Here is a 24862-nt window from a genome sequence, read left to right on the forward strand (position 1 = left end):
ACCGAACCTATTCAAAAAATATCGACATGTCATTTGTCCAAGTGTACGGCGACTTTTGCTATAAGGCCGGCGTACACGCTCTACTTTTATACTCGCATTTGTGCCATCGAGCATTGGCATGCTTTACTCTAATTATTGCCTCTTACTCTGTAGGTCGCACCATGACCATGCATGAAAACAGGTTGAAATATTTGTGGAAAAAAATTTGGGCTGCACCACATATCCTTCAACCTGCATCCACCACGGGTGCAATCGATGACCTGCTTTCTTTATGTTTAAAAATTATCATGTTTTATTAAATAAATTTATATTACTCCTTCCGTCTCGTATTAAATGTCAAAATATTATATGTATCGACATATTTTAATATATAAATACGTCTATTGAAAAACAAATGATATGGACATGCTAACCATGGAATACGACATTAGAATCCTAATTGTTGGTGTATCTAATAACAATTATAATCAGGTGAATTCAATTACAAAATGTTTTCAATATGTTACTTGCAAAGTGGCGGAGTTATTATCTTGTGTAATCTTATTATGTAGGCATCTTATTGAACTTTACAAGTCCAAAGTGAAGATGAAGTGTGATAGCCTGCAAAGGAAGATTCAAAGTGAAGCCTATCAAGTCTACTTTCCAACAAATCAAACGGCACATGATTCGGAGCTTACTAGAGAAAGATATCACGGATTAAAGTTGAATCCGATTCGGGTCCGAGCTGTCAGGAGACCCAAATTTGTTTTAATCACCCAGGCCGCATCCGGAGTCCAAATCAAGCAAACAAGTAATTGTTGGAAAGGTAATTACAAGAACTTTCCAACAGATCTGGCCACATCAAGAGATTCGACTCGTGCTGACCGTGACGGACAAAACAAGCTGACGGATCTGTTTTTCTGTTTTCTAAAGAGTTGTAATTTGTTAGGAAAGTTAGAGATAGAGTTGGATTTCGGCCTCCTTACTCAAACTCAAGGTGGACGAAAAGATCTCTCTCTCCTCCTTTATATACCCCATGAACCCTCTTAAGGAGCCTTAGATTTTGATTAGATAAAGTTTAGCCATCTTTACTATTTTCGTGTAATCGCGTGTGTCGATTAGACCACCTGTTTTACCGTCGTCAAGACTACAACTTATCGTCTTGTTGAGACGTTTGTTTGATATAGTATATTCGCAATTTTAGATTGCATCCGATATTTATCTTATTCTTGCTTGTTCTTTTGCAGGAACAAAGGCTTTCGTGCCCCCGCGTGATCAATAACCCTCTGAAGTTGGTGTATCGATTGTTAAAACGTTGCCTCTTAGACCGTAGTCGGATCGTCCCTCCACCCACACCCACATCAACAAATTTAAGTCACGTAACATGTGACAAAAGGAGGAGTATACATGTGCTCACTAGTGGCGATCGTGATGAATCAACACGGAGACAAAAAAAATATAAAATGACGTCGGTTGTGACACGAGGAGTCAAGAATAACGCGTCTTCCCACGAGGAATCAGATTCTACTAGCTTCACAACCAACATATGCTTTTTTTTTTCTCTTCTTCGTCCTGTCATTGAGCACTTATCTTTTTTTTTTCTGGAACAAAATTGATGTTTGGTCATTAATAACCATCCCATTTGTACAGCACACCAGAAAGTAATCATCCCCACAGACGACGCGGTCGACGCGTGTTGTAATCAGTGTACTCAGTCACGGGCCGGCCCGCAGGCACCGACGCACATCAGCCGGACACGACTCCGCCGTCGGCGCCGGGGAGATACTCCTGCTCGTGCGGCGACGCGCCCCGCTCCCGCCGCAAGCCAGAAACGCCAGCAGCTCCTCCGGCACGGGGCTTCTCGCCCACGCCGCCGCCCCCGCCCTCCTCTTCGCCACCGGCGAGCGACGGCGGAACCTCGGCGCGGCAGGAGGGGCAGGTGCCGCGGATCCCGAGCCACGGCGCGATGCAGCCGGCGTGGTACCAGTGCGCGCACGGCAGCCGAGCCGCCGCGTCCCCCGCCGCGATCTCCTCCGTGCACACCGCGCACACCGTGCCGGCCACGCTCTCCGGCGCTCGCACCGCCGGCACCGCCACCGGCCCACCACGGCCGCCGCCGCCGCCTGCGCGGGGGTTGCTGGCGTCGACGGGGAAGGACTCCTCGTCGACGTGGTCGAGGACGAGGGGGTTCCGCCCGAGGATGGAGGAGAGGAGGTACCTCGCCGCGATCCAGTCGTCCCCCATGCTGCCCAAGATCAAGATTGAGGGGAAATTGCTCGGGGATTTCTCAAGATCCAGGAAACTGAGGGAGAGAGGGAGAAGGGGAAGGAAGAGAGATTGGGGATTGAGCTGAGGGTGGGATTAAATAGGCATTGCTGTCTGCCGCGGCGAGAGTTTTTGTCTTGTTCTCTTATCTTTATCCAAGGAAAGCTGTTGATGTAATCAACGACGTTGTTTAGGCATGACTTGTTGTTTTTTTGACACGTATTTAGGGCATGACTTGTTGACTCACTATCTCTTTATCCTATTCCTATCCTAGTTTAGCAGTAATCTCGAACTCTTCGTTACTACACTGAGAACAATTAATAATCCTGTATTGACACGAGGGTTAACATCAACCGTGACGGACGACGACGCTATGATTAATCTCACGTGATCAAATAGAAACCGACACCATGATCAAAGCGAGTTTTGTTTTACTAGTATATGAGCGACTAATGCTGGAGGCTAAAATTCTTCGAGCCAAATTAATGGCTTGACGGGAGAGATGCGTCAACCAGATTGGGTAAATTCGTTAACACTTGACAGTGCAGGGATTAGGACAAGGAGCCAGCTAGGGCGCAAGCTAGTAGGACTAGATAAGAAGTACCGGCAGCACGTTGATTTGTGGGAAAACCGCGGCGGGCCGTTTCGTCTTGGGGTCTGTGACCACGCGTGCATGACGTGGAGGAGTTATCTGGAAACGTAAGCTTTTCCGTCAGAACGGGGTGGGGGTGCTTGGACAGAGTAGAATCCACGCACAAGCAAGGAATAATTTTGTCATCTGGAAACATAAGCTTTTCCGTGGCACTACTATGTGTAGAGCATTTAAACTGGATCAATAACAATCAAAGCCTGGAATTAGACAGAGGGGGATGAGTTAGAATTAGGGGATGAAATTAGAGAGTTCACATATTTTAAAGTGTTTTTTAGTGACATGATTAGTAACTGTTAGCTAAAATGAAATTTCTTTGCCCCCGGCGTTCCCAACCCCCCCCCCCCCCCCATCCGTCCCTGATAACAATGTACTAATGTACTAGTATTATCAAAGAGCAGAATGAATGCAAACTTCTAAATACAATCCTGGGCAGCATGATTCTGCCCAGGATTGTCTTTGGATTTTTTTTTTTATTCAATTGATTCCTTCTGCAAGTGTCACTTTTTTTTAAGTTCATGTACTAGCAATTGCCGTTTTGGTATTGGATTTGGCTCTACCGCACTAGCACAAGTGACCTCTTTGGAATTCTCTTGCTATAACCATGGTGCCTTTTCGAGAGCTGTGAGTTTGATGTGTGATTGTCTCGTGCATTATGCCACAACTAACCCCTCCCCTCTCCGGTTTGGGCAACTAATTTCGAGGTTAAATGAAGAAGGGTTCTAAGATTATTATTATTTAACTTATTCCATGATTGGTAAAATAAATGATGATTGCCATGTTTTTCATGTACGTAGGTGATCTCGGATATGCCCACATTGCCTTTTGCTATGCATTATCTCCATTCATGGATAGTGGAAGAATTGGATATCTCACACTGAGTCTCCTGCAAGGGAAGAGAAAATCTGGTGTGTTGACAACAAATGAGAAGTATGTTACCTTGAAGAAGATTACAATCATGAGTATGTTGACATGTGTCTTATCTCATCGTATTGCATGCCATGTTGAACTTTTATTTGTTTGGTGCTGCGATCATTAGACATGGATACATCCATGCTATATGACCTTTTTTATGTCTTCCCCATTACTGCAGGTTTCACAGCGACAGTGTCTTCGGTGTGGGAGATGACATTGCTTAACTTGTATGTTAGAGTTCAGGTTATCATATTGGGAAGACATCTCTACTTAGATTTTTCCCGTGGTACAGGTCCATGACCCTTTGTACCCGAAATGCAATCCCTTCGGGGGGGTGACCCTGACAAGGAATATTAACAATTTTATTCTAAGAAAAAGGAATATTAATAATTACGACGACATTTAGTTGATGTTTATCCACGTCAGTCTGAGTCTTGTGGAGGAGTACTTCATTTTTAGTCGCCACGAAGACTCTTGTTTAAGCTATTTTATGACCATTTGTATCTTTCTGGTCCTTATTTGAACTTGTATTTCTTCTGTATGTATCAAAACCTATGGAGATATTTCCGCAAGCCTGGGAAGTGATCTTTTAACAACCTCGGATGTTAATTTTTTTTCTCACTCCAGGGCTATCCAAATTGTGGGAACACGCACGACTAGTTGCCACGGGCCAGATGATTCCCCAGATTAAGCAGGTACAGCAAGATATGCCCTAGATGCATTGTTAATAAGTACCCCAATAACTAACTAGACTACTGTTGAGGGCTGTCAAAAAACAACAAAACTAGACTACGGTTGAGCTCATCACAAGTTTAGCACACGCTTTTGCAAAAGTGTTCCTCAAAGAACTGACTTGGGGAAAAAACCCTGGAACTTGGCTGGGAGAAAGGAACAGAAAATAATCTCAAGAAAGGAAATTCCAGCCTGACATCTTTTTGTCATTCATGTATAATTAAGCACCAAGAGCGTAAGATAAGACTATCATTCCAGTAAGATCAACTCAAGAACCCTATTTAGCAGCCAGGTACAACACCTCGTATGCATGGCAGGTTCTGAATATAAACCGAGGAAAATGAGACAGCAAACTATTGACTATGCAAGCAGCAAAGATGGGAGGGCTGTTACGAACATGTATCCATGCACAATAGTCGGTACATTAAGTTCTAAAGAATAACACATACAATTCGCACTAGGTTAAAAACTCTTCGCAATTTCTACCAAAAGGCAAATTACGTGTGTTTAGATGCACAGATGTGACCTCAGAGCAACGAGCTGGGACTGAGCGCAAAAAACTAAAGTGAGCCATAACGCCCCTTGTAATGTGGTACATACAACCTCCTGTTCTGGAAACAGATCCTTTCCCTGCCCCTTTCATTGTGAATTTGAAAGTCGAATTATTTGAGCATAAGAATACTGGTGTCAGTCCAATTTGGCAAGAAACAAAGTTATCTATTAAGGACATATATTTCATAAGTATACAAGACATGCTAGAAAACAGGAACATTCCTAATACTGTGTTTGGATGTAGATATTCAGCCCTGGAATTCGGAATTGGCATTTCTAGCCTCCAATTCGGCTGTTTGGATGGTCCTGAAATTCATCCGTGGAATTGGTGACCAATTCCAACTAGCTTTCCCACACCCTGCCCACGCCCGTCCACGATTCCGAGCCATCCCGCTCAGTATTTCCCCGAATTCGCTTCTTCCCCCGCAACTCACTTACCGCTTCGATTAACTCCAGAAAATAGAACATCCCGCCCAGCACAGGTCGCTAGGCTGGCGACGACCCCTTCAATGTCCGTCGAGAGACCGCCCACGAGCGCCATCTCCCTTTCCCTGAGAACACTGATGCTCTTCCATCTCCGACGCTCGCTCCAGCGCTGGTCCGCCGCAAGCCGGACACCTTCTCCCCGACGCGAGCCGTCATGCCGCCGCCTGTCCCTCCCTGCAAGAAGGGCGCGAGCCGTCATGCCGCCGCCTGTCCCTCCCTGCACGAAGGGCTCTGCCGCGGCCGCAGGCCGGATGCCTCCTCCCGGACGCGAACCGCCACGCCACCGCCTGTCCCTGCGGGAAGAGCTCCGCCGCCGCATCCCGAGCTACCTCGCCCATCCCCGGGCAGGTCCGCCGCTGCCCTTCTCTCCAGCGCAGATCCGCCGCCGCCTCCTTCCTTCTTCCTCGGCGGGATACAGAGCTCGTCCTTCCTCTTGCATGCTCCCTTCCTACTCTTCCAGCCCCCTTCCTCTTCCAATTGAAGTGTTTTCTTTTCAATTTACATTTACAATTTTCCCTAATTTCCCCCTCCTCAAGCGCACTAATTTTCCCCTTGATAGTTCGCACTTTTTTAGGAGCAATCTATGAACTGCTGTTGCTAGCTGCTGTAATGAGGTTGCAATGTGTTGTAGTATGCTGTAGAATTGCAGTGTGTTGTAGAATACGATACTATACATATACAATTCCTTAGTTTGTCCACCCAAACAGGAATGGAATTGGTGTCTTCTTTCAATTCCATGAAGCAATTGAATAAACAACTAAACAACAGAATTGGAATTCATGTCCAATTCAGTTTCCTTGGTGATTTGGTATTCAACCCAATTCAATTCCAAGCCTCTCAATATCTACATCCAAACAAAGCCTAATTGAATACTCACTCATTGACATAAAAAGAATAATTTCTCACCGCATACAAGAGTGCACTCTCAGAAGAAACCTATGCCAATTGGAATTAAGGTGTGCTTTGGAACTGCTAAGGTGACTAGATCCTGAAGTACTTGATAATTGATATCACCAGGTTATTAATAGTAATATGTACCCCAGCAAGTCCATTGTTTGAAGATATGTGCAACTTCTGCAGATGCCAAGTGTTGCTAAGTTGGTAAGGTCACAGAGAGAGGAAGGCATTGTATGACTTATAACCGCACGTAGTCGAATGATCACAGAGCACAAAAAATACGATAGAGAAATAGCTAGACACATAAAGTACCTATGACATAGGAAACATATAGGTAGGCAGCCCTCATCTTCTCCTTGGAGCAGCAATTGGTGCCCTTTGTGCTGCAGGTTGACCCTGCCCTCCAGCTTGCTCCTCCGGTATGTTTGCTGCTGCCGTGACAGCATTCATGACAATGAGACCAAGAGGAATTATGTACATCCACTGCCAAGAAGGAAGCAATCAGATTCAAGGGAAAAGCAGAGCAACTTTTTAAGCCATGTAAACAACATAAGAAAAGCTGAACAATAATGCACGATATTTATAACTGTACTCACATATTTAGCCCAGAAAGTTTTCTCGGGTGGTTTCATCACTTCACCAAGTCCACTGTCGGCTTCTATTAATTGTTCTACAAATGATGGAGTTCTGCAAATGCACAACTTAGTTAGAAGTCGGAACAAGGTGTGATTTGAGAAAGGATAGCTTTGAGTAGCAGTAGATTTGTTGTTTTGAAATGGTGACTAAGATAAATGTGAATTATTTATTAAACAAATGATGGAGCAGCAACAGATTTGTTGCCAGCTTTCGGGTGCTCTGCTTACTTATTACTATTTCATTAACCTCAATAAAGTAATGATTTACCTTGGTGCTTGTTCAGCAGTCTTCAGAACAGTGTAGGAATTGAATGTCCATTTTGATGGCTGAAACAATAATTTAAGCACGTAAATAACAATATGTTATTCATTCTTGAACACAGTATATAGGGTATCCTTCTGCCATACTATTTCAATACCATAATTGTATAAAGTTTAAACTAGGCAGTATAACTATCAGCATTTTTATGTTTGAGGTTTGTGTACGCTCACTAACAAAGCATATATGTCTATTCAATAAACATAAGCAGTTAAGCTAGGCAGTTAACTAATATTTTTACGTTTGAGGTTTGTGTACACTCATTAACAAAGCACCTCTATTCAATAGATATAATTTGAGGTCTCTTTGGCTTATATCTTGGTTCTTCCACAACTAGATCATATTTTGTTTAATTCTACATATCAAATGCCATGTGGATACAAGAAAAAGATTATATGTCCTGTTCATAATGTGAAAGAACCTATGGCCGTGCTTCAACGAGTGCCCACGTACATTTTGCTGGGAATTCACAGACAGAAGGTTATAGGTTCTCACTATCAATTACTAATTACACACTAGTCTTACTCCATAAACATAGTTTCAAAGCAAGATAACTTACGACTTTCATTGGGCGGGGATATTGGCATCCACCAACAGAACCATAATTGACAGCCAAAATATTTACACCGTCCTGCAAAAAGACAGCAAAGCTGAATATGAGGGGAAAAAACAAAAGAACTTAAGGACATTCGTCTACAGAAAATGATGATCGCTCAGCATTACCATTTGAATGCACGAGCAATTTGTCCACTACACAAAAGATTTCTAAGAGGATTATGGAATGGACAAGCTACAAGGTAGTTAGAGGTGATGGTTTCTAAGAAAAACGAAAGCAAAGGCAAATGAGGCCATGTGTTTCTCTAAATATGACAATACTGGAACTGCCAGTTTGGATACAGAGTTCTGCAAAGGAAGCACGTACGAAAAACAATAAACCCAGGACAAAAATTGTGTATGAACACAAAATATTCAGGTTGAACCAAACCTATGGGATATGCATGTCCTAATTATCACATGAACATAACAATCTTAAAAGGTGATTTGCCCTGGTGCAGGATGCGGGATTGTACAAGAAAATGCGCCTTGGAACATGATCAGAGGCTGGGTTTGTATGCTCCAACTCTGCCCTGCCTTGCTGCGCAAGTGTGACTCGAACAAGGCTCTAAGATATGGCTCTACTAGGGAAGATAATTGAATGATGCTGAAAATTATATAAAGGCCTGCTTTTAAATATAGCCAGTCAAACCCTGGAGAGAATACAAACTGCTAGCTGACAGTAATAACTAAAATGTATCTGGAAAGGATACATAGCAATTGTATCCTTACGGATACTAATACTGAAGGAATACTTAACCATCTCTAACAAAATCTCCTAACAAACACTGAAGTTAACATATCCTAATGCCTTCCTAACCAAACCCAGCTGCTGTGCTATCCTAGCTGCCATCTTCAGTGGATCTACAGCAAAGATAGATGTGCCAAAGAAAATGTCCATAACAAGTAAACGATCAGGCAATATCAGTTAACCCAAGTTTGTAAATTATACATAACATGTAACTGTCAATAGAAGAAAAATGGAAAACTAACGATAATGTGTTGAGATGTATCAATAATTCATTGGGTTCATCATAATGAAATAATCAACTCTGGAGGCGCAGTGGTAAGTAAGAAATGGAGAGAATTACCATGTGGATAACAATATGTTCATCCAAGCTGTCACGTGGAATACATCTCTGAAAAATAGAGAAAGGTACACATTCAGCAACTGATAATAAAACTTTAGAATAACAATAATTCCCAACAGAAAAGATTTCAGTTCTGCAACTGATACTGCTTCTGTGTCTTTAAGTGGCCTTTGGTACAAGCTAATTTGAAATCTGTATAATTGTTGATTGCATTTTAATAAATGTCCACACATCTCTAATCCCCAAGTGCACAATATAACATAAGAATATCCATTGGACATCTATATTATGATCTACAAAGATAAGGTAAAGAGAAACACCCCGAAGTTAGTTAACTACTCAACTTACAGCTTTGATAGAGGAATAAACATAATCTTTTCTTGTAGGATCGAGCACATTAGACGGTAGCCTAACGGTATAAAAACCATCTTCGTTTAATAATTGCTGCAATGCCAAACAGATGCAGAAACACCAAATAAGTTGGCATACAACAAAAAATAATGAAATCAGGAATATGGGAATAGAGACAAGAATGTACCTTGAATGCATCTTTTTCATCCTCCATCAACTCATTCCTCGTAAAGCGAAGCTTAGTAAGAGTCTGATCCAGAAAAGGAGTCACATAAATTAAAAATATAACTATACTCACTTACATTTACTGTTAAAGAAAAAATAATAGGCTAACATGTGCACATATGGTTGAGTCAAGTAAAAGTAGAGGGCAGCATTGACGTGGTTGATTCAATGACAAAACTAGTCAAACTAGAATGCTAGCAAAGTAGCAAACACAAAGCCGACAATAACTCTCAAGCCAAAGTAAATTCCTAAATAGAACAATAGAATGAATCGGCATGATGTTATTCTTATAATGAAATAGCCATTCAGATAGCCTAGGCTCCTAGTGGCCTCCTAGTGGTTTCAGACTCATGATTTTCGAAGGAACTAGCATTCTAAATGTGCCGACAATTGGTTACTTCAAAGCTAAACAACCACAGACCAAGGCTCCTAGCTGCAGATTGTATGCAAAATGGCACAAAATTGTGCATGTCATATTCAGCTTAGCACAGAAGGCTTGATGACCAAACCAATCGAAAGAAGAAGAAGGCCTGATGACCTAACAAAAACGGTTACAGTAAGCACAATACGCAATACACTCGATTCAATGGTGCATCAAACATGTTGAATCGAGTGTGTTGCGTACTGTGCTTACTGTTAACCGCTTTTGTTAGGTGATGCTGATGCTGTTATGAACTGTTTGATGCACAACGTACAAGCCCTAGTCATAAACTAACTGATATTATTGTACAGGATCATAGCATCCAAGGAATTATTTTGAATGGAAACATAACTTTCACACGTTTGCCATCATATTTGGAAATAGCTAGGGGAGCAAATAGAGATAGACGATTTGCTTTGTAATGCAGCAAACTAAATGTTCTGGCCCAAAACAGAATAACTAAACAGTAGCCACATTTTTTTGGTAGTGTGAGAGCATTTATCGTTACTTTTTGGTCAACATCATAGCCAAGGGCGATTAAATAAACATCATAAGCCATGGCATGTCACACTATCTTATCACTTTGCTCAGCCCGCCATGATCTCATATAACTGCCAAAGATGTGACAACTGCTTTTTTTCCCACACAGGCATGTCTACACACTGCTGGGCGACAAGGCAAAACGAGTGGTAATATTGGCTATCTATGAAACATGGCCTTAACCCCCATTGTCCGGCTCATAATGTCAGCAGCTAAACATGGTATACTAAAAGTCATCAATCCAAAATTTACTGGCAAGACAGTACAAATAGCTTCACTGAACAAGCCAAACAAACAAACAGGCTAGCTCTCCCGATCTCCACTTACTTCATTGCTACCCTTCCGGACACGTGCATCAAACAGAAAACAGATTACAAAGGTTGGATAAGAAAATAACCGCACCAGATCCGATCTAAAGTTGACCTTTGCTAGTAATTAGAATCACGCATTTCACCGCCTCCCGACCAAACAACAGGAAACTACTGATCGAGATACGAAAATCAACCAAATCTACCGCTACTCAGTGTCCAATCACGACCGGTAACCACATACCAGCCTCAGGAAGTAGAGATAACAGATCAGCAAACAACGAGAGCAACGACGACAAGATCGAGCAACCAAACAGGGAAGGAGGATCCCGAAGGTAGGTGAAGGAAGCATACCTGAGAGCCGTGGGCGGAGGACTTGAGGCGCGCGGAGAAGGACCCCGCGGGGACGAACCCTACGCCGGATCCGAGGTCGTGCTCGAGGGTGAACTGGACAGTGTTAGACTCGGAGGCTCCCGACGCCTGGGTCGCGTCGGCGGATCGGCGGCGGGTGGAGGCGACCAGCGGCGGCGAGAGCGGCTGGGACGGGGTGGAGGATGCCCGGACGCCCTCGAACTCGTCGTCGTCGTGGAGGAGCAGCTCGTCGGACTGGAAGGCGGTGGAGAGGGAGAGGGAGAGGAGGAGGAAGAGGGGGAGGAGCAGGAGGAGAGAGCGGCGCGGCGCTGCCATGGTTCTGCTGCGGTGGAGGAAGATGCTTCGACTTCGGGAGAGATCCGGTGCAGCGGCGCCGGCCGATGCGATGTGTAGGCAGAAAGAGAAAGATGTGTTTATTTTTCTTTTACGGAGTAGCTTTTTTTTTAATCCCGGGCGTTTGTTCTTTTCAGCGGCCATAGCTGCCCAACAACAGGCCGGGCGCAAAATCAAAGGAAAATATTAAGAAAAATACTAAACGGGTCGGGTTGTCTTTGTTCAAAAGGCTGAAGCCCAGGAACGGCGGGTCGGCACGTCCCGTTTAGCCGCTTGTCGGGCCGGCGTGCTTTTTGAAAACGGCCCGGCCCGTTGGTCTCTTTTGGCAGCGGCCGCTACTTCTAACCGCTCAAAAGTAAAAACAATTTGCATGTTCAATCTCATTCCAATGGCTAAGATTTAACTCTCCTGCCTAACTCTAACCCCTAACTCGTTGTTGCCGTCTCTGGTCCCAAGCGAGTCTTGTTGGCGTCAGCGTGTTTGTGCCGACGCCGATTAGGCTTGAATTGAGTTTCGCCTCATATGGCCACCATCACATGCCATCTCCAACTTGCATCCATGCTCGGTCGTGCGACTTCAATTGGACCACCCTCAACATGCACAAGGAATTGGTCAACCAAAGCCACTACTTGCTTACCCAAAAAATACCCAGAAGCAGAATAACTCTGTCAGGCTTCGTTGCCATTGAAGTGGATTACGATAATTCAACCTTTTCAACCAGATTTTGTCTATTTTTTGTTTGGCTAACCAACATTTTCTTACTTTCATGTGTATTTTTTCACAACATATTATAAAATAAGTTCAGCAACTCCAAACTAAGCCTTAGCCAATGCATCACCATGTTTGTATGCAAAACACAATATATCAACTACATACTCCCAACATGATTTGCGTCAATAAATTTAGGTGTTCCTAAAATTATTCCTATAGGTATTATTATTGACATTATTTTTAATGAAGTTCACGACAACAATTTCATTTTTCTTCTCAACAAAATCACCTATGGGAATATTATCAACACTAGACTTTGTAGAGAGCATTATCATGATTAAATCAACTTTATCACTAAGGCACTCCACCTCTTCAATAGAATGAACCTTTTTAGATGAAGTGTGAGCTCTCTAAAGTCTCTTGGCATGTTTGGTTGCCATCCTCATCTTGTGTGGCATGCAACAATTTTTGTGGTGGACAATTAGCTTGACACAAGTGTGGCAAAAGTCGGCTAGAAAATGTGTCTATGACATGTGGGGTAGGGGGCTAAAGAAGTGTTGCATGCCATAATTGTGGCTGCAATCAAACACTTGCTAAACTTGTGTGCCTAAGGTTTGGCGAAGTGTGGCTTCAAACCAAACACATCCTCTATCTTCATCTGTTTGAAGTCCAAAGAATATTTCATTTTGAATTACTCCCTCCGTCACGAAATAAGTGACGTGGATTTGTATAAATTCTTATACAAATTCGCGTCACTTATTCCCGGACGGAGGGAGTATTTGTTTTAAGATCTTGATCAAACATGGCTCAATCACGAGACCAATCATGACCACATTTGAGATTCACTATGTTTTCTATCTTGGCCATGTGTTGATCTTTTATTGAAATTCATCTTCATCGTATTTTTGGTTCACTCATTGATTTTAATCTTGATTCCTTGAAGTTCTCTTCATAACCTTTTTTGGGCTCACATATGATTCATCACTTCTCCTTGTTGATCTCTTGAAATCATCCTGATGCATATCTTGATGTAATGTCGTTCATCCATTAATCTACGCAATTTTCTTCATGCATCACCTACATAGCATAACCTTCATATACAACTCAACAGAACTATTAGTCTACAGAATTTGTCATTGATTACAAAAATCACGCTTGACTGCTATTGCACTTTCAATACCGGAAAGAAAAAGGTTCTACAGGTAGTTAAACTATACCCCTCCGATCCATATTAATTGTCTCAATTTTGTTCAAATATGGATGTATTTATGCCTAAAAAGTATCTAGATACATGTAATATTTCGACAGTTAATATGGATCGGAGGGAGTAATAAAACATTAATGACCTGAAATATTACTGTGGATAACTGAATTTTAATAGGGGATAGTTCATTCCGGTTTTACCGAGATTTCGCTAACTTGAGTGGAAGTGCGGAACAGGAGCAAAAAAAATCGTTTCTAGTGTCAGTTATCTACGAGTAGGAGTAGGAGTAGGACTAGGAGTACGGTTTAATTCTCATGAAATTAGCAGTTTGCCAGTTATCGCGGCTTCGCGAGCATCCTTGCTGTAGTCGACGAGGAAAAGTGGAAAACGCAGCGGCAAAGAATGTCCAAAGAAGAATAAACTGAAGTATGGTTATATTCTCATGAAATTAGGCGTTTTGCCGGTGACATATATACAAGATTAAACCGAATTTCCTTGCTCATTCCCTAGCTATTCCAACAGCACAATGGCTGGATTCTCCAGACCACCCCACGAAAAGAAACCAAACGCTTCGCGTCAATGGCGCGCCGGCGACGGACGATCTCTCCTGGATCGGTCTCTCCCACCGGCAGTAATATAACAAAGAGCACAGCAAAAACGAATTCCATCTCACGGCCCGACGATCCCAATCCCACCATCTCTCACTTTCCTGGCGCGCATCTCGTCCAAATCAGCCTCCTCCGAGTTAGAGGACGAAGCCGACGAGGTGTGGTGCCTCACGGAGCGCCGCTCTCCGCCGCCGCCGCCGCACGCCGCCGAGGCGAGCGCGAGCACGAGGAGCAGCGCCATGGCGGCTGCCAGCGCGGCGAGCCCAGCCCACGTCTCCCTCGCTCCGCGCCTTAGCGGGCCGCACTGGGCCCCCACGATGCCCGCGAAGCCGGCCTTGACGAGCTCGCAGGTGACGAGCCGCTCCGTGCCCGGGAAGATGTCCAGCACGTTCTGGATGGACCCCGTGTAGGTCTGCACCTTGTCGAGGTCGATCGCCGATGACAGCTCCGCCGGCTCGCAGCCGGCGCCGCCGCCCAGGTCCGAGCACGTCAGCCGCTTCAGGATCTGCGGGATGTCGCCGATGGTGGCCTCCCCGGAGCCGCAGTTCTCCGGCCGGTACCGGTACTTGGGCGGCCCCGTGAACGGGTTGCAGATGTACTCGAGCTTCTTCACGCCGTACTCCGACTTGATCGAGTATATGTTCGAGTTCACCTGAAACGAAGCCCAAAAACCAAAATTCAGAAACAATATCACCTGGATGCCTTCTGAACGCAGCTTCAGACTTCAGAGTCATTTTGTCTGAAAATATAACAAACAAGTGTGTGCAAGAGTGTTCATTGGCTACCTGGTCTATGATGTCATGGATGCCGGCGCCGACGTCGTGCAGGATCACGCCGCCGGACAGCTTCTCGCTGCAGGGGATGATGGCGCCCAGCGTGCTGTTCTGCGGGTTCTGCTGGTACTCCTCCAGGGCGGCGCACGTGTCGCCAGCAAACTTGTCGAGGAAGTAATACAGGCCGAAGTACATCCAGAAGAGGGCTGTCAGTGCCCAGCACAAGGCTATGCACCTGTTGCAAATCAGATGAAAATTGTCATTACAATTTTTGGTCTGAAGTACAAGATGGTTGTTTGAGTGAGCTTCTGTTGGGTTGTCTGAAAGATGCTTACAGGTAGCACAATTTCTGTAGCCTCACAGGTCTTCCCACTGCAACAGAGAAAGAAGAAGCAATGTGTTAATTAACTTATCTCCTGTTCTAGGCGTAACGAAGACACCATTGCACTATGATCACTTACCTAGCAACATTACAACCACAACAAGGTTCAGTGTCACTGTTAAAATGGTGACAACTTCTCTGAAAAAATATGAGCTCTGTTAGTCTCCATGATGATGAGGACGTGTCCTAAAAGTATTGATACGGTATCATGTCAATCCTGTGAAATGTTCTTACAATGTCTTGATGCCCTGGCTGACCAAGCGCATGTTCTTCTCCGCCTTTGCCTGAATCTCCACGGCTTCAGACTTGAGTGCCACCACTGTGGAGTTCAGATGATCAAAAGCTTGGCTGCTATTGTTGTACAGGTTCGATATGTTCTCCATCCTCTCAATGGCTCCGGTAATGTTGTAGATCGTCACAGTCGCCTCCAGTGCAGTTCTCCCTATGATATCTTTGATGGATTCAGCTCTCGAATGAAATCTTACGGCGCCATGGAGTGCGATGGCCGATGAAACTCTGCACATATGGCACGGTATACTTGATTAAGTAACTACATTACTACAAAGATCGTCGCTTTCACAACGGTTGCGGATGTGAATTGGAGGAATTATTGCTGAGTTGAGCAACTTACATGACAAAAACTGCAAGAAGAATGATGGATATTACAGACAAAAGGTGGCATCTGTCAAGAAAATAGTCCACGACACCATCTCTTTTGTTCTTTTTGGTGAAGAAGATCTTCAAGGCCACAAGGAAACCAACAAATATAATACCACCAATGAGCCATAATGCTGCAATGATGTATCCAGATCTACCTGTAAATATGGTCGACTGAAAAAGTAAACATAACGATAATCAGTTTTACTCCACAGCCCTGTGAATGCATATGCTTTTCCCCTCATCATATTCAGTAAACTCCATATAACATAACCTATACCAGTTTGTATCTTTCTGCACTTTTAAAAGGTTATTTTGTGTAAGAAGCTATTTTCCATGCACTTATGCGCTGACCATGAATTCATGATACACTGCAAAAGCAGTCATTTCTGGTATAAAGATAGTAGTTTTTGTAAGCATTCAGTATGTTTTCAGCAAAAACTGTGTATACTGCAGTGTTCAGAGAAGGAAGATAACTTACACTCCAGTAATGCTTGTTTGTGATATTGTATCCTCCATCGTACTTCCTTAAACCGTCAAGAGGATCGATCCGCATCGTTCTCCTCGAAAGATCACTATCCGATCTGTTTCCAGTCTCAAACAAAATTCTGCCCACTGATCAACAAAGCAAGGATCAACTACCGTTCGAGAACATAATATAGGCAAGCACAACTTGAACTAGGAAATACACAAAATCGGTATCCATATTACAGGAAAGGTAAAAAATAAAAATAGTTTGAGGCTTTATGAGGTGGTAGATAAGGATTATTCACCTGCTCCATTGTGGAGTAAGCTTCTTCGGTGGGGGCGGTGCAGAGTGGTTTGGGCCTGAGCTTCTGCATGCAGACAGCCCCTGCATGTGATGGCCGCGACGCAGCAAAGCAGAAGCACTAACTGCTCCAATCTCCTCGATTCCATATCAGTAAGCTGCCATGAGAAAAGCTCCAAATATTTACTCCCCAAACTCAATCCAGAAGCACACAAGAGAAGAAGAACCCAAAAGCTATCGATCCGCAGACCGCAGAGCAGTCAAATTCTGCATGTGCTAGTGCTAGGCCTAGTAAGACAGTGCGCAGATCGACCTGCCACTGAGTGCTTTCCATGTCATGTGAAAATTCTAGTCGATGCATTGTGGTCAAAAGCACACGTCAGTTTCTTCTTCTGCCTAATTTCTGAAGAAAACTGCCGTGGCTTCTGACTAACTTTTCCGAAAAGATGGCCGGATTTCCTCTTTTTCAACCTCTGGAAATTTGATTTGGCATACGTTTCTAACCTCAATTACCGTTTCTTAGTCAAAACATAAACTCTGCTGCTCTTGGGGATGAAGAACGCATGGTAGTAAGTAGTAACCTGTCTGAGCCTCTGGTGAACAGTGAGAAGAAGCACGACGCGGTTTTTCTAGATAACGCTAAATCTTGGAGACACGGCGGTTTAATGGCGAATATTGCAAAATCAGATCAGTATATAACTAGGATTTAGCCAATCATCAATCACTGTGCAGATCACTGCATCAAACATGCACCAAAGCTCTTAAAATCTCTTCATCAGAGAACTAAAATAAGCCGAGAACCCATACGAAAAACTCAAGAACAGGTGAGAGACACTGGAACCTGGAATGCAAAGAACCGAAGAGAAATCCCAGAGAAGAAAAATAAAGAGAACAAAATCTGCAGACATACATACACATACCCGATCTGAAACTTATCTCCCGAATGTGGCCTCCGTTCCAAACATATCCTCTGGTTCTTCTGGCCACCGTGCAACTGGCTCTGGCTGAAGAAGAGAGAGTATAACAATCAACACCCCCTTTCAGTCTCTCTCACCATTAATTCCCTCCTCTCAGACGTGTCCTCTCTTTCCCATTCATCACACGATCCAAACACCTCTCTTTCTCTCTGAATCCAAACAAGGCGACCTGGCTCTGTCTTCCCTTTCTCCGGCGGCACCAACGAGCACCAAGGAAGGCAAGTATTTATAAGGGGTCGAACTAATTAAAGAGGAAGAAGACGAAGATTGTCTTAAAGCGCCATCCTTTTCTTGGCTATGGAGGAAACTGGACTGATCAGCATATGGCACTGCCGTCCAAATCTCTCTAGTTAAGGAAGGAATTTTTTCTGAGGAACGGAAGCAGCGGTCAGAGAGGGGAACAGCTCGCTAAGCGGCAACGTATAAAAGGGTTTGAATTGAAAACAGATGAGGAGGAGTCGGCTCAGGAAGTCAGGAGGATCCCAAGGAAGGGTTGTTTTTTCCCGTTTCCTTCTTTCTCTCCTTCCTTTCTGCTTCCTTCGAAGCCGTGTGTGTGACTGTGACTGTGTGTGTGAAAAGCTGACGGGCGCCGGAGCCGGGACAAAGTTGGAAGCTGCACCTTGGGGTTTGGGAGGTTTTGCGGGATCGACCTCGTGGTATCGAGTAATTATGTGGGGGGACCGATGGGTATTGTCTTGAAATGCTCGCATGTGAGTGTGGTGATACTGGAGCAGCGAGTTGCTACTTACTACAATTAATCAAATAATTATTAGAAATTTAATATCCATATCTTTTTCGATGTATAGCATTTATGCCGTAATCTTACTCAATGTTGGAGCAGAAAATAAATATTGGAACAGAGAATTACTACAATCAATCAAACCATTTATTGGGATATAAATGTTCATATCCTTTTCGATACCGGAGCATTTATGGTAGCCATTTTTACCAAAACTTCTATCTTTTCTTATATGCTATTCAAATCAATTGTCATCATGCAGGAAATTAATAGTAAAATCACAAGGTCTACATGTAGAATTACATAAACACCTAAGGGTGTGCATGTGAAACTGAAGCTGCAGCGTACGTAAAGAGGGGGAAACGATTCTGCCGTGTTTCTTTCGGCTAACCTTTTCTACTTTTTCTGCTGTGTTCACAACGATGTGGGCAGAAAATCTAGGACCCAAAACTGATACTACTGCTTCCAGCAGACCAGCAGTAGCAGTATTAGTGGCAATGTTGATTAAGCTAATGGAAGTTGGAAAGAGCAAAAGGTATCTATGTGGGCCACTCAAAGGTTATCTGGATTTCTTATGGTTCAGGCATAACGGAACCAGCTAAATTTCATGATGCAATCTTGCCCTTACGATAATTAGGGTCTCTTCTTCGAATCGGTCGACAGCAACACATGTATACAGACAAAATTCACATTGTTAAAATATATTTATTTATTTATTTTGAAAAGGATGTGTAGTTTGGATATGTTAACTTTTCTTTTCTCAAAAAGGAAGAAACCCCCATGTGTACTACGGAGTAGAACCCCCCGGCGATAGGACTTTGACCCGTGCTTTCATTGTAGCCGTGACAAAACCGGCGGACACTGGTGACAAAGCGACGTACTACACGTCGCCTTCTTTTGTTCCACCGAACGCCCGGCCGCCGTTGGTGATATGATCTCACCGTCAGAGGGAAATTCCGCGAGAGGGACGCGTCGGAAAAGGTGACCGCGTTGCCGGTTTGGACGTCAGACGTCAAACTTGCCGACTAGACCGCTTTTGCACTTGCAGGTCTTGGTCTTTGGGCTGCTGCTGCTTCCTCAGCCGTCAGGGTCCTTGCCGTGCGTAGACCTGTCTAATCTTGATACTGCCTATAACTACTCTAAGTTTGGTGTTATTTTCTCCCAAGTTTTGGTCAGTCGTATTAAGGTTTTTAGCCTATTAGGATTTGGAAGCACGTGTCAAATAGTAGTAGAAATGTAGAATGGAGCACTTGTCGTAAACTCATTTGAGCAACCGGGCCGGTTTTATGTGCCCGTCCAGAAATAACCCGAGATTAGTTTCTCCATCTATCCACTCCTTAAAACCTTGTTTTGGCGTTGGTAATTCGGAGATGGATAGATAGAGAAGATAAAAATGTGGAGGAATACGAAAACACTGCGCGTAGTACAGGAATGATGCGAGCGGACAATTAGATATTGTGCTCCTGCATCGTGTTCTGCAGGTTCTGGGCTGCAGCCTCCATGTCCTTATGGACTAGCTATTTGCTTATTGGCCTTTCAGTAGTTGGTCTGGAAGCCCAGGATTTTGGGCTTGTGTAGCTGCGCTGGGTTCATTCGATTTTTCTGGTTCGGTTCATCCACCTATTGTTTTACCGTTGATATCATATCATGGATGCCTTTGACTCGGCGATTCCCAACTTCGTGTCACTTATATTTGTGTTTTACTTCTTGTGCCATCATATTTAGGAGAGATTTCGGTTCTGGCAGGGTCTTCTACTTTATGTCAATGATGTACCATCACTAATTATCGTTTTTCCCTGATCGCAAAAAAAAGTCATTTTTCCTAGTTTAGGAAAATGTTAGGTTCAGTTTGACATTGCTGAATTTTGCTACGCTGAACTTATTTCATAATCTACTGTAGAAAAATACATACGGAAGTAATAAAAAGTTGGTTAGCCAAACACGCAACTAGTGAAAAACATGTAAAAAAACGAGATGATGAAAATCCCCGCACCCAATCGGATCCTTAGTCTACTTGATGCGGGTTATTCTAACCGCCTAGGGTGCCTTGCGCCATAGAAGGCTGAGAAGTATCATGTTCCCATGTTCCATAAAGTTGTGGAGCCTGCTATTCCAAATGAAACAAATTATGTGTACTTATGGATTCTTAGCATAATTAAGGATGCCCAAGTAAGCTATGGATAAGACAAGAATAACTGTGGCGGATGCTATTGTGCTTCACAACTACACGCACGAGCAGGGACATCATCAAAGTGGGGTTGGCATTTTTGGAAGTGCGATCGAGATCCGGTACCTGAAATAGCAATTCCTCAAAAATGCTTCCGGTGAGTCAACATCTGCATTTAGCAAGACGGCTGTGGATATCTTCCGCGACCAGGCAGCAGCCTACAACAAATATCTCGCGGTCCTGGTGAAAGTGCATGAAAGTACTCTCTCCGTTATTAAATACTTGTCGTTGTTTTAATGCAAATAAATACTTGTTGCTATTTTAGTGCAAATTTGCACTAAAATAACGACAAATATTTAGAAACGGAGGTCCGAGGGAGTATGTTTGAAGCCTTTAGTGATCAGACCGAGTCGATAAGGTGCGCGAACATGCGCATGCAGCTAAGCACAACCACTTGATAACCTTATAATCTTCTTATCCCATTCATCATAAACCTTAGTTCAGTGCAAACTTGTAAACTATAAGTGTGGACCATGGGATCTAATATGTGCAATGCAAATAAACATCCGCTTAAACACGTTTTGTACAGAACCTTTTGTATTTATCTCAGACTTGGTAACACTTGCCATTTTTATCTACAACCTCACGTTTTGGATCAAATGGTCCACGTGGTTACTTGTAAGTTTGCACCGAATGAAAGTTTACACTAGGTACGTGTCTTCATGTTAACTGGCCACACGCATAAGGAAAAACAACTCACATGATGCACATATGAAGAAAAAAAAGCATGATGGAGATAAGAGGTATGGACACCCAAAATGCCGTATTCAACAAATACAACGTGTTTGCAAAAATAATTTATACTCCGTAGAATTTATGACCCCAGAACAGATGGGCAGTCTATGATCCAACGATGTGTTCAAATGTAGCACGTGTGTGCATTTTATGATGTTCTTCTCCACCGAAATTCAACCAGTACGGAGTACATTTCTAGAGTGCTCCCCAGAAGCATTATATGTCCATGTCCATGATCCAACGATTGCCAGGTACCAGTTCAAGCTTCCGCTGTCAATTAATGCTAATGCAAGTTTTTTTTTAGAACAATGCTAATGCAAGTTATGCAACTTCACCTAGCAGACGGAAGGGAAGAGCACATGTCAGAGTCATTTCTGGCCCCGGTTCATCGATCGATCAGCCGCCAGGCTCCTGAACCGGGCCCAAGGCTGGAGAGCCTAACAGGCCCAGGGACACGCAAAATTAGACCCAGATAACAGAAGAGGGCTGAACTGAGTCGGGCAATAGCCCAAAACACGATCCTTCAGGGCTTGCTGGCACTAGTGTTTTTTTTTTATACATAATTATTCACTCAAAAAACACTAGAAATTTCAAATGGTTGTTTGGTAAAAAAGATTAGAGGCGATTATTTCTGGTTTTTCTCACAAAACACTATTATCTTTGTACCCAATTTAAACACTTCTTGTATTAGTATTTTTTTTAAAACACTAGTGTTTGGGTTTTTGGGAATTTTGGGTGAACACCAAAACTCTTCAAATATCAAAACACTAGTGTCCGAAAAATACCTAACACCAAACAAGGCCTCAGCGGGCAAACGGGCCGCGAGTGCTTGTTTTCAAGAGCGACGAGGGGCACGCCGTGTTTCAAATGGTCGATCCGCCGCCTATGCTGCTTGTTACGGTGTCTGACCAAACAGACACATGTGACTATCGTCCCTACAAATCGATCTTCATGCTAACACATTCAACACGGAAACATATGCTGATGTTGCCTGATGAAGCCAAGATACGAGAGATCAAGGGTTTTCGTCCAAAGAAATCAAATGTGTTTGTTATCGAATTCATCATGTTTCTGGCACATGGAGCTGTTTCCTGTTCGGCGTCATTGGAGTGGGAGGGACTTCGCTTTGGAGGTTGCGGCTCATTCTTTAGTTTGGTCATGTGTCTTGTATTGATTTTTGGGCTCGGTTTTCCTTATAAATAGGGTCAATTCTTTCTTCTAATCGAGCCACGGAAATCTTGAGCTCAAAAAAAAAATCACCATGTCGCCACCTGTCATCTCTACCGGAACTACTACAAAACACAACGTAGTTGACGTGCCATCAGTGAAAGATCTTTCTCGGTTTCTATTATACTTCCTTTGCAGAAATCACGCTAGGAAGTTTCTATTATACTTGCCTTGTGGTCCAGTTACAGTGTTCTCTTTGCCTATGCAATCTCTGGCCTAGTGCAGTGGCTCAGCCCATCATCGGCAGATAATCTTCTTCCAATTCTCTAGCCAAATCGAAATCAGAAGTTCAGAACACTACAAGCAACAAAAGCATCATCCTCTTCGCCTTCGATCACCAACGACGATATTTACCGACCTGATCAGGTGATAGGTGACGACGGATGCAGTGAAACTAGGTCTTCCTCCATACTCATAATCTCCTCCTCAATCTCCTTCTCCACTACTGGGTGGCACGCACCCCTGTGCCTGCTGCTGCAGCACACACGGCCCGCTGCCCCCGGCGAACGACTATTGGTTAAGAACGGTGGTTAGGTTCTGACGCATGCAATTTCTTTCTTTGTGTATCTACCACCGACATATGTGAAACAAGTCAGATGTTGAGATCATATTTAAAAAAATAACATTTTAATATCTAGGGATAAAATTAGTTCTCCAAAATGTATTTCTTGATGCATTAAATTTTTTTTAGTGCACGGAACACTTTACAAACGTAGACCCTCATAAAGTAATAGTTTAAAAAACTTAGCATTTGAAAAACATTTTCTATCCGGAAATAACTTTGAATTTTCCTAGGAATATCCATTCGTGAAAGAAAAAATTACTCAAAACCACCACATTTGAGTCATATATCTAAGAAAACCATCTTTTTTTTTTCAAATTACCACCATTTTTGTGGTCCGTTGTACTTCCGCGCACTAATCTGCGAATTGATTGCGTTTTGATGCGAAAACTGACAATGAGACCCACCTGTCGGTGCTACCATGGCGCCACGCTGGAGCCTCCTCTCTCCCTTTTTTCTTCTCCAATTGCGGCCAACTCTCTAGCCTGACTCCGGCAGTTCCCCGTCGACCTCCAGGCCTCCCCGACCCCGTTGCGTCGCTCCGCACCCTAAACCCTAACACTACAACGCATGAACCCCGTGCACGCCCCATGGCCCCTGCGAGAGGTCGTATTCCACACCCCGGCAGTGCGTCGCCGCTCCCCATCCGCCCGACCGAAGCCTCCCCCGTGTTTGTACCAGCACCAGGACGTCTGCCTTTCCTTCGCGAAGCCACCGGCGCCCTCTCCCGAGACCGCTGCTGCCCGGAGCGCCCATGCGTCGTCGCTCCTCCGCGGGTCGTGCAGCCTTGGATCTCACGAACGGCGCCGTCAGAGCATTCCCAGGCAGGACCAGCTGCTGGGACCTGCGGCGGCCCTCGCCGTCCGGCAGGACACGGGCGGGCCGGGGCAGGCGGAGCCGGCCCGGTGGCTTGCGGCGGCGCGAGGGGGAGGAGGACGGCGGCGGCGGACTGACTCTTGGCTGGCGGTTCGGAGGAGGACGCGGACCGGAGCATGGAGGGGTGGGCGGAGGCGGGCAGCACGACCGGCAGCGGCGGCGCGAGGTCCTCCGGCGGCGGGCTTGGATCCATGGGCGATCGATCGGGGGCGGCTTTGTCTTCGACAGAGAAAAAGGGACAGGGGCGGCTGGTTCAGAGTTCAGGCCCAGCGTGGCGCCAAGCTGGCTAGGACTGGCTGAGGATGCTCGACTAGTTAATAGCTTGGCTCGTTATTCTCGTTAACCTTAATGAGCATCAAAGCATGTTCGGCTCGGTTCATTTACTGCTCGCGAGCGCTCGTTAGCGGTGAAAAAAAGGACAGCATCTATGCAGAAAAAAGTAACAAGCAAAGCATGTGTACAACATTATATAATAAGTACATAACAAATAAGACTAATAAGCATTACAGGCTAAAACATAAATATTCATAAGACTAGCAGCCATTACACAACGTAGCAGCCATTACACAACGTCGGTGTCCTCGTACAGTACAATACAGAAGCACTAATAAGACTAATATTAGTTTGACGAGAAGTACGAGACGAGGAGACTGGAGACCCGACTGACCTAATGAATCTTGAGCTTGGGCCGCATTCAGGCAGTTGGGCTGTTTTGGAGGGTGTGCTGGGCCTAACAAGTCGTGGGTTACTG

At 44.2% G+C, this 24862-nt stretch overlaps 3 protein-coding genes across 9 annotated transcripts; all 3 read right to left on the bottom strand.

Annotated features, from left to right (window-relative positions):
- Positions 1-1340: 1340 nt before the first annotated feature.
- On the bottom strand, positions 1341-2534 carry LOC100839951 (E3 ubiquitin-protein ligase CIP8). The gene has a single exon (XM_003577582.4). The coding sequence runs from the start codon at positions 2221-2223 to the stop codon at positions 1726-1728; it is 498 nt and encodes a 165-aa protein (XP_003577630.1). The 5' UTR covers positions 2224-2534; the 3' UTR covers positions 1341-1725.
- Positions 2535-3598: 1064 nt separating this feature from the next.
- LOC100840259 (ER membrane protein complex subunit 10) lies at positions 3599-11763 on the bottom strand. Of its 4 annotated transcripts, none has more exons than XM_024454819.1 (9): positions 11314-11763; positions 9653-9715; positions 9463-9558; positions 9115-9162; positions 7989-8060; positions 7379-7437; positions 7072-7162; positions 6788-6958; positions 3599-3779 (listed from the first exon to the last, which is right to left on the bottom strand). In XM_024454819.1, the coding sequence occupies exons 1-8, from the start codon at positions 11644-11646 to the stop codon at positions 6821-6823; spliced, it is 900 nt and encodes a 299-aa protein (XP_024310587.1). In that variant the 5' UTR covers positions 11647-11763; the 3' UTR covers positions 3599-3779; positions 6788-6820. The 4 variants fall into 4 exon arrangements, with proteins under 4 accessions (XP_024310587.1, XP_014758152.1, XP_010237779.1 ...); XM_014902666.2 differs by lacking the exon at positions 3599-3779 and adding an exon at positions 4930-5176; XM_010239477.3 differs by lacking the exon at positions 3599-3779 and adding an exon at positions 6248-6652.
- A 2225-nt stretch (positions 11764-13988) lies between these two features.
- LOC100845421 lies at positions 13989-18515 on the bottom strand. 4 transcript variants are annotated; one of them, XM_024455174.1, is made up of 10 exons: positions 17610-17670; positions 17350-17504; positions 16773-16926; positions 16481-16614; positions 15974-16173; positions 15577-15858; positions 15422-15480; positions 15296-15332; positions 14973-15195; positions 13989-14839 (listed from the first exon to the last, which is right to left on the bottom strand). In XM_024455174.1, exons 3-10 carry the CDS (start codon positions 16915-16917, stop codon positions 14249-14251), a joined length of 1671 nt encoding a protein of 556 aa, XP_024310942.1. In that variant the 5' UTR covers positions 16918-16926; positions 17350-17504; positions 17610-17670; the 3' UTR covers positions 13989-14248. The 4 variants fall into 4 exon arrangements, with proteins under 4 accessions (XP_024310942.1, XP_010237776.1, XP_010237777.1 ...); XM_010239474.3 differs by lacking the exons at positions 17350-17504; positions 17610-17670 and adding an exon at positions 17689-18515; XM_010239475.2 differs by lacking the exon at positions 17350-17504 and having other exon boundaries at positions 17610-17686.
- Between the last annotated feature and the right edge of the window lie 6347 nt (positions 18516-24862).

This window comes from Brachypodium distachyon, chromosome 4 (assembly GCF_000005505.3).
Source record: "Brachypodium distachyon strain Bd21 chromosome 4, Brachypodium_distachyon_v3.0, whole genome shotgun sequence".
Lineage (NCBI taxonomy): Eukaryota > Viridiplantae > Streptophyta > Magnoliopsida > Poales > Poaceae > Brachypodium > Brachypodium distachyon.

Coding starts and splice junctions, on each gene's coding strand:
- LOC100839951 (XM_003577582.4), bottom strand. CDS start 2,223: ATGGGGGACGACTGGATCGCGGCGAGGTACCTCCTCTCCTCCATCCTC.
- LOC100840259 (XM_024454819.1), bottom strand. CDS start 11,646: ATGGCAGCGCCGCGCCGCTCTCTCCTCCTGCTCCTCCCCCTCTTCCTC. Junction 9,716..11,313: donor CCTCCGCCCACGGCTCTCAG/GTATGCTTCCTT, acceptor TTTCTGGATCAG/ACTCTTACTAAGCTTCGCTT. Junction 9,163..9,462: donor TTTATTCCTCTATCAAAGCT/GTAAGTTGAGTA, acceptor TCTATTTTTCAG/AGATGTATTCCACGTGACAG.
- LOC100845421 (XM_010239474.3), bottom strand. CDS start 16,917: ATGGAATCGAGGAGATTGGAGCAGTTAGTGCTTCTGCTTTGCTGCGTC. Junction 16,174..16,480: donor CAAACAAGCATTACTGGAGT/GTAAGTTATCTT, acceptor TTACTTTTTCAG/TCGACCATATTTACAGGTAG. Junction 15,333..15,421: donor TGTGGTTGTAATGTTGCTAG/GTAAGTGATCAT, acceptor TCTCTGTTGCAG/TGGGAAGACCTGTGAGGCTA.